This window comes from Engraulis encrasicolus, chromosome 1 (genome assembly GCF_034702125.1).
Source record: "Engraulis encrasicolus isolate BLACKSEA-1 chromosome 1, IST_EnEncr_1.0, whole genome shotgun sequence".
Taxonomy (NCBI): domain Eukaryota; kingdom Metazoa; phylum Chordata; class Actinopteri; order Clupeiformes; family Engraulidae; genus Engraulis; species Engraulis encrasicolus.
Window position 1 is genome coordinate 30,045,034 of NC_085857.1, and position 9,549 is coordinate 30,054,582.

The 9,549-nt window shown below is 42.9% G+C and overlaps 1 protein-coding gene across 1 annotated transcript; it reads right to left on the minus strand.

Moving 5' to 3' along the window:
- Window positions 1-817: 817 nt before the first annotated feature.
- Window positions 818-9,032, minus strand: LOC134460582 (uncharacterized). Its single transcript, XM_063212989.1, has 6 exons — window positions 8,834-9,032; window positions 8,456-8,607; window positions 7,775-7,866; window positions 6,967-7,166; window positions 1,883-2,357; window positions 818-1,636 (listed from the first exon to the last, which is right to left on the minus strand). Exons 1-6 carry the CDS (start codon window positions 9,029-9,031, stop codon window positions 1,404-1,406), a joined length of 1,350 nt encoding a protein of 449 aa, XP_063069059.1. The 5' UTR covers window position 9,032; the 3' UTR covers window positions 818-1,403.
- Between the last annotated feature and the right edge of the window lie 517 nt (window positions 9,033-9,549).

A 9,549-nucleotide genomic window follows, 5' to 3' on the forward strand; every position in this document is an offset into this window, starting at 1 on the left:
GGCAATCGCTATTCCGACAGCGCTATTCCGACATGCCGCTATTCCGTCACTTTTTAGGGGTTAGGGTTCGGGTTAAGGTTTGGGATGTCGGAATAGCGGCATGTAGGAATAGCTGCGGACGGTGTGAAACGTGTCGGTATTCCGACAATAGACATTAACGTCGGAATAGCGACATGTCGGAATAGCGCCACGTAACCTAATTTAACCACCAATGGCCCAATGTAAACTGCTGATGGCCTAATTTAACCACCAATGCCCCAATGTAAACCGCTGATGGCCCAGTGCAAACCCTTGATGGCCTAATTTAACCACCGATGGCCTGGCCACTCGCTGACTCCTGGAATCAGCCTTCAATATCATGACAGTTAGAAGATGGAGGCTGCACTATGTTTCATTACATAACATTGCATTTGGCAGACGCTTTATAACCAGAGCGACTTTCAAATGAGGACATAATCATAGCCAACATCGCTAGCAGATAAAGTCTCTGTTGTTATTGGATTGATAAATGCAGTACAGCTTCTCTCTTCTGTTCTGAATAATGATTATCTCCCTGATCCCTTCCTTACATTTTACTGCCTTGGCTGGTTTTACTGCCTCCAAATCAATTTTAATGCTTGAACGGGAAAGGAATACATCATGTCTGAAATGTAAAGTATCACTTTGACAACAACACCAGTCATATCAATTATTTACGGTTAAAATGTGATACGATACTCTGTTAGTCAACCTAGGAAGAGCAATAACACACACAATGAACAAAGAACAAATATTTTAATGGTAATCCTGAAAGATTACATAGAATGAACATCGTTATGTCATCCAGTTACAGGTACAGTACTTCATTCATGTGTATTACGGTACATTATGAATGTATTATACATTGATGTATATTACAGTGGATTATTAATGTATTATTACAGTACAGTATTACTGTATTATTTATTCATGTGTTATGACAGTTAATTAATGTATATTACCGTATCCATTATGTCTTATCAAATGGGCTACTATAACGGCTACTGATTTTCTTATTAATAATGGAAACAAATTCACAACTTCAGTAGCCTCTTACTGCCAGCAGCCAGCCTGTTCACACTGGTGAAAAGACTTAATTACATCATAACAACATCGCAATGACATGCTATGAGGCCCTTGAGTAGTGGAATTAGAAATTTGGTGACTGATTATAAGGCTCTTACAGAGACTCTGCAAAGCATGGTAAAACATTTAACATCCCAATATCACGACAACAATACAAACACTAGAAGCTGACTATCTTTTATTTTATTCCCTATTGTACATTTATTGACGTTTCTTGCTATGCTTTTTTTTACTGTCTTGTATACCTTGCTATGGACCATGCAATCACCCTAATCCTGGCAGCTCCCTCTCTGGCGCCCTTAGTGGCCACATATAGTCAGTAAAACGTATTTGAAGTATGTCATGTGCTCCAGCTCCTGTCCGATCTCTGTGATCTCCTGCTCCGTGTGGCAGATCCTGGCCTCACACTCATGCACTCGTTTATCGCAGTACTCCACGTTGGCTTGGAAACGCTCCATCTTCTCCTCCGCCTCCTCAATGGCCTTCTCCGCCCGACGACCATCCCTCACTCCCACCGCAGCCATCACCGGCCCTGACAACAGCAGCATAGCAACATTATATTATATTACATAATACTACATTACATTATATCATATCATATTATATTATATAATATTATATTATTTGATGTAGCCTACAGGGTATAAATTAAGCAGAGACAGGCCATGGGGTAGGTCACAGCTATACACAAGAGGCATTACAAATGTTGATTTCAATTTAGATGCATTTTTTGTTTAATGCGACTGTGTTTTCTTTTGGTGAGCTATGAAGTCTCCACCTGCAATCAGTCCGATTAAACCAAGTGGTATGGCTCCGACCCCGACCCTCTTCACCCTCTTCGCTGTCTTCAGTTTAGCCTGCTGCTCGCGAAGCTCAGCTTGGATCAACTGCAACTTCTCTTTGGCCTGTGACAGAGAATGTGTGAAACTGTGGAGTGAGTGTTTGTTTGAGATTTGTAGGGCCTGCAGGTTATTAAGGGCTAGTTCCTTTTCCATTTGGTGCTTGTCCAGGCTCTCTTCTCGCTGTGCGAGTTTCTCGATGTCCTGCAGGCGTTTCGGCGATAGCTGACGGTCTTTAGCGTGTGGCATCAAGGCATTGATGAGGATCTGTGTCTTGGCATCGCTGTACTGACTCTTCCAGTCCTCTGCAGACAGAGACGATGGCTTCATGCTAAGAAACTTGTAAGCGTCTTCGGCCTGCACGCTGAATACAGTCTGGATGGTCACACAAGACTCACGGAACTTCATCCAACCCTGTAAGTGTAAAGTTGACAATGAAATTAGTAGGCTATATAAGATATAATGGGTAAATACTGTAAAAATGGTTGAATGTTATTTGTCTTTGTCATAATTTTGTTTTATTATGATGCATATTATATAAATTGTTATGAATTCGCTCATAATGCGCTATAGATATGGTCTTCATAGAAAGTGTTACTAAATGTTTAATAATACGTCTGGAAACTATGGGATAAACCATTTTCATTCTTTCATAAATCTTAAATACCAAAATTGTCTGATTCATCATGCTTTATGTCAGTGGTTGGCAAATAGTGGCCCATCTATTCTGCCTGGCCGGCGAGATGACATTAATTTGATGTATAAAAAAAAGGAAAAAACATACAGCAATTCCATACATTCATACATTTATTGAGGTATAGATGATAGTCCTAAAGTGACAAAATAACAGGTGGAACATCCCTGCACTTATCCATGACGTACAGGTCGGAACGGTAGCCTTTTGGCAACATAACAATGTCTGCTCTAATGTGAAATCCCAATTAAAATAAAACAAGAAAGAAGTGAAAGCCCAAATAAGCTAACACACGCTGCGGCCGCAGCAAGACACTTTTGATTCTTTTAATTCCCCGAAGTGTCAGAAAGTCAAAAGGCCGTTCGTTGCATTGTCCTCTCTGACAGCTCAAATTTTGCGTGGCAGCTCTTGACTTCCGCTTTGTAATGAATCTACAGTTCGGAAATTCAAGATGCTTTTCTATACATATGGAAACACAGCGCGGGAACAACAGAAATACCAGAGCTGGACAGAACTTTCCAGTATCACGCAAAATTTGTGAAAGGACTGTCATGTTGGGGACACTTGGACAAGTACAAGGGATAGAGATTCAGTAACTAGAACTATTTTGAGTAGCCCAACCGCTGAACACCTATTTCTAACTACTAAAACGTGAGGATATTAGGACACAGAAGACGTCGCCAAATCAGCTGGGAACCGTAACCGGTTGGTAATTTCTCTCTTTTCAAATAGCCCACTGCAAAGGGTGTTACCATCACAGGCTGTGTTACTGTCTTTTTCTTAATGAATCTCCCCCCAACAACAAAAACACGAGGTGTGCTCATTGCGTTATGAAAGAGTTGAGTTTGAGGGAAAAGACGCACACTAGTAGTCTATTTGATAACTAGCAGTCCCGCGGCCCAATGGTGCGAAACTGAAAGTTGAGAGCGGCATTTGTTTCTCTGAGGCTATCACTCCATCCATTGACTTATCAACCAGATCCTCCAAAACAGCCATCACTTCCTTAACCTCTGCGTCCATAAATGGTTTGTTGTGACGGGTAAAAACCCATGCTGCTTTAAAGTGGTGGTTCACTATTTTAGACATTAAGCCCTGTTTTTGTGACTTCTGGGGTGAAGTAGAGATGTTCTCATCACAATTTTGACATTTGGTGCTGAACGGAGCATTTGGGTATTCAAGACTGCAGCCCCCCCACCTTTACATTGACTCCAATGAAGCACTCAAGCAATCGATCCTAAAATGGCATTAAACTTTCGTTTGCAGAGACATGAAACTCAAAGAGTGATCTGAGGTGGGAAGCGATACGTTGGCTCGAAAATCACCGCGAAATACGCTTCCAGAGAAGATATATTATGATTATTGTCCGTCTTCATTGATTGTATTGGTTTGACTAGTATTATTCCACGCGACTGGAAATGGGTGTGTGTTTGTTTACGTTACCATCTATGGTTTGTATGCAAGCTGTAGTTTTTGTAGCCAGTCCCGCTCAAAGACAGCCGCTCTACCTCGCTCCTTGAGGTCTACACAAACAACACACTACCGCCACCTACTGGCTGGAGTTCTATTGCTATTCAAAGGCGTCTGGGGAAAAAATAGGTCCTCCAAATGCTGAACAACAGTTAGAGGGCATATTTTGCTGCAATTTTCGGGTCAATTTATCGCTGTCTACACTCTAAGAAAATTTCCCTGCAAAATAACGGCAGTTACTGGCAATTATATTTACCTGTAATTCTACTGTTATTTCACACCAAAAATCAAATACAGCTCATTGCTGTTTAATGTATCACAGTATATAACATTTTTTCAGCAGCAATTGAACTGTTAAATAACAGTACTCTACAGAAAAATAACAGTACATTTCAGTTAAAAAGTTGAATTGTACTGTGTGACGACAGGCAAATACTGGGTCATAGTTGTATTCATGAATATGGCCATGGCAACTTCCCACCCCACCCATCATTCTCCATAACTGTGGTACCCTGGCCATGTTACCACCCCACCCTCCCATCGTTCACCATGACTGGAGTGCCTTGAGCATGATACTATGGCACTATGCTGTATTGAGAAAATGGTTTGCGGTGGTCCTTTGAAAGTGTGGGCATGAATAAAATTTCAGAGTACGCAGTGCTATGTTACAATGATAGTGTGCAAGGTGGGCTTTTTACTGTATCTCTTGATGAGCCAATGATGAATATAGCATTGGTCAGTCTTTAAAAAAATATTTTACACCAAATAGCACAGCAAACAAGCAGCACTACAAGCTAGCTCTCAAAGCAATGCCTAATTTGCAGCAGGCACTTTATATGCAACAATGCCACAAATGATGCCACATACAGCAAGCTTTCACAAAGAGGAAAGTGTGCAAGCATGTAAGCAAGCTTGTAGGCAAGCTTGTAGGCAAACAAGTGCTATGTTGTGCCATGCAGGCCAGCCAGCAGGCAGGCAAGCAACTGAAGTGTTGATAGTCCAGATTTATATACAGGTGCAAGGGTACCATGTGACCAAGTCCATCAGGCCCTTGGCAGGTGACGCCCGTAATTGAATAATGGCAATAACAGCCCTACTCAGGTGAGGCCAGGCACTGATTAGCAGATTGGTTAAGATGGCCTGGCTGCTTGTTGCAAGAGTGTTACAAGTTCTTAAAATGTTTCAGCCATTAGCACACTTTCATCACTATCAAAATGCATGTGCTACTCACACTTTGCTGCATCAAGCACTTTTTAAGTATTGTAGTTTCCTTAGAAATTGTTTCATCATGCTTGATAATATCAGATAATCTTTGACCAGTCAGAATGACTTCAGTTCTTCAGGTGGTATTGAAGTTTGATGGTGATCACGGACAAGTGGAGGATGAATGGGTTTCAATGGTGCTGCCTAAAATAACTTGTTATTTTCTAGAGATGCACCGGATCCGGTTCCGGATCCGTCAGGATAATAGAGTTTTTCACAGGGTCCGGGTCCGGCAGGATCTTAAGCAGTGGATCCGGTATCCGGCATGTTACCTAAAAATCAGGGTCTGGTGCATGTCTAGCCTAGGCTTTTCAGTCTTTCACAACCCCAATCACTGCATGGAGTGAAATCCCTTTGGAAGCGGCTATTGCAGGCAGTGTGGCAATAAGCCAATGAGTCTAAAAAATAGTTTGCGCCAACGTGATAAAAAGGGCCCACGTGTGCGAGTAGACTATATGTTTTAACCCTTTTGTAGGATCCGGTATCCGGTTCCGGATCCGGCAGGGTCTTATTCAGTGGATCTGGTATCCGGCAGGATCCTAAAAATCAGGATCCGGTGCATCTCTAGTTTTTTCCACAACGGCGAATACTGCTATTGTGCAGTACTTACTGTTTATGCTCAATATGTGACTCAAAGTAATGTTTTCACAGTAGTTGTCTGTTTTTTCGAAAAACAGTAGAATGCTGTTGCAGAATTGCCGTAAATAAACAGCTATTTGTTACAGTGTACCACTGACCACACGGTGAGTTCCATGTCATTTCGAACGAAAATTAAATGCCATTTTATGATCGATTGCTTGAGTGCTCCATTGGAGTCAATGTAAAGGTGGGGGGGGCTGCAGTCTTGGATACCCAAATGCTCCGTTCAGCACCAAATGTCAACATTGTGATGAGAACATCTCTACTTCACCCCAGAAGTCACACAAACAGGGCTTAATGTCTAAAATAGCGAACCACCACTTTAAAGCAGCATGGGTTTTACCCATCACTGCAAACCACTTGTCCACAATGTCCACTTTAACCACTTTAACCACCACTTTAAGGGACACACCCGTAACCCTCTGATGCTCGGTGAATTTTGTTGCTGTGTGCATATCCAGCCTCCAGTGCTTTGATTTATTCATTCGCACCTCTGTCCCAGGAGGATACGCGTTTTTGAACTGGCCATTTTTGTCTCATGGTGTCTTTTGATGTTATATTCTTTGCAAACGGCAACAGCCTCGTTGCAAATGAGACACGTAGGCTTGGCATTAATAAATGCAGGTAGGATAAACGCATACCTCTGCTTCCATTCTTCTTTGTAGGCCCTGTATTCTGAATCATTTTTTCTTATCAAGGCTTTCAACAACAACATTTTGCATCGATAAATAATTAATTATTTAAATGGCAGAACCCCCCCCCCCCCCAAAAAAAAGAGCTATGGCCCCAATGCCATTGTCTGAAAAAAATTGGCCCGTGTTCAAACTTAATTGCCGACCCCTGCTTTATATTATCCTGAAACTGATTCTATAATCATCACTGTTTCCTGATATCTGATATTCCCAACTCCATAATCATCACAGCTTCCTGATTCCTGACCACCCCCAACTGCTTCTTTACCTCCTCGGCTGCAGTGATGGACTCCAGAAACACACATTTGAAATCTGTCAGGTCAGGGACCAGCTCTTCACACACCAGGGTCATGTTCTGCATGTACTCCTGCAGCAGGCAGAACTGCTCCCAGAACTTCAGCAGCTCGATGAGGTCCTTCTGGACTTTACACAGACACAGACACACCACGTCCAGGCAGTCATCTGGGCCTGCAGCACCGGCCCAAGACACAAGCATCAAATCACAACAGACACAAGACACAAGAATCACATCACAGCACAGACACAAGACACAAGCGTCAAATCACAGCAGACACAAGACACAAGCATTCAAATAGCAGAGCCACACGCATCCAATTACAGAGCTGTGACAAACCAAGTGAGAGGCTTTCAATTTTCACTCTTCAAATTAAAGGTGGTTTGACTTATGTGCAACACGTGACTTGTATATCACATGTGGGCAGCCGTGGCTCAGTGGTTAGAGCACTGGGTTGGCAACCCAGTGGTCCCCGGTTCAATGCCCGACTGAACCACGGCTGAAGTGCCCTTGAGCAAGGCGCCTTACCCCCACACTGCTCCCTGGGCGCAGCTCAGCAGGCAGCCCACTGCTACGGACTAGTGTGTGTACTTCAATGTGATTCACCAGTCCAAATGGGATAAAGTGCAGAGAAAGAATTTCCCCTAGGGAACCAAAATTGGCTCCAATTGGCTTCTTTTTATTATATATATGATTTTAGCTGTATTTGTGTCTACACATTGTTTATATTTAATGGGGAGGGGGATTTAAACAGGAAAAAATCTACAATAGCTGCATTCACTGTTGGTGGTGTGTGGGTTCTTCTTTCTTATGCTGCGTTCAGTAGACACCTCTGACGTGTTGGCCGCTGTATCCTTGTAGTGTAGTTCAAACCTACGATACAATATGTTACATTATGTTATAGGGCAGTCATGGGTAAACGGTTAGGGCAGTCATGTGTAAGCGGTTAGGGCAGGGATGTCAAACTCAGGCCATTTTATTCGGCCCGCGAGATCATTTCAAATGTTACAGTTGGCCACATACACCATCAATGTATAGCGTAATATGACTTGAACATGACATTTGCTGTGTCACAGGATGTGTATACACATTTGAACTAACAAATATGATTGTGGAGTTTGGCACGCGACAGCGGACCGTGGAAGTGGTCCTGAGACTCATCGTTCACATAACTAACTATAAAACTTAACCCTGTGATCTTAAGTCCACCTCCCTAACCACTGTGCCACCGCTGCCCCAGTAGCAACGTGTAAGAGAAGACCAGTCATTTGACTTCTTAAGTTTTATAGTTAGTAATGAAGGTCAAATGTTTTAGGCACTCAACATTTCCACACCGACCGAACAGTTTACAGATATATGAAACATGCAATAAGATAATGACACACTCAACTAAACCATTAAAGGGGCTCTAGGTAGGACTAAAAGTTCAATTAATCGTGCGTGCGTGTATCTTTTGTGTTACCTGCTGATGATTCCCTTCAGTTCGTTGTGGAGGTGAGGGAACAGCTCCTTAGCAGATGCCGTGAGCTCCTGAAGCTGATCAGGCTGTTCTTTCTCCACCGCAGTTTTCATCGGAGGGAACAACAACTGCACCTTGTCCACCGTGTAAACAGACTGCGATAACGACACCATGGAGGAGATTTTTAAATATAGACTAGTATACATATTTAGACGTTAGCAATTAAATGTCCTAATAAGAATTCTATGTGGTTCTGATGATGTGGCAATGCATATGCAACATTCAGTTGTATCAACAGCAGACGTGAGACGACTGGTAATGCCCACATATTACAGTAGTTACATGTTACATCTGCATTGCATAACAGATGTGATACATTACATCGCACAGGATGTCCTTGGCATGTGAGAAGAGTTGCTGAGTGTGTGCAGCCCTGTTCTGGATGCTGATCTCCAGGTGGGGGAACTTAGCCACGGAGACGTAGGAGAGACGGTAGAGCAGTGAGATCCTCTCAGCCATTGGGATCGCCTCCTGGCTGATCGCCGGGCCTGAGCTGCTGTCACTGCCGCACTCTGCCATGTCTGCAATTTTACTGTAGAAGAATAAATAAAACAATTTATAATCTTCTGATGGAATGTGACTATGTGTCCCTTTAAACAACAAAATGGAAGAAAAAAAGCATACGCACATCTGACAGTGACACAGGTGCTGAACTAAAGACAACTGCCACAGAGTTTATCATTTCACTGTGGCTGCCATGTCTGGGAGCAGGCCCGTAGCCAGGGGGGGTTCGAGGGGTTTGTTCAAACCCCCCCTCCCGTCCCCCACCCCCACTCACACCCCCCAACAATGAAAATAACTGTCAGATAGCAGTAATTTGAAGCAATTCATGTCCATTTATGTTAAAAATGGGGAGCAACAGACAAACAATTAAGGACAGCAACAGACTCACAGCAAACTCATAATGAATAAGATATGTCTAAATTAAAATATTTGAAGTGTGCTTGTGTATTTGGGGACATTGGAATAGGGAGCCAAATGAAGTCCACTGTCGGGGGGGAAAGATCCCCCCTACCACAAGGCTGACTACATGTCTG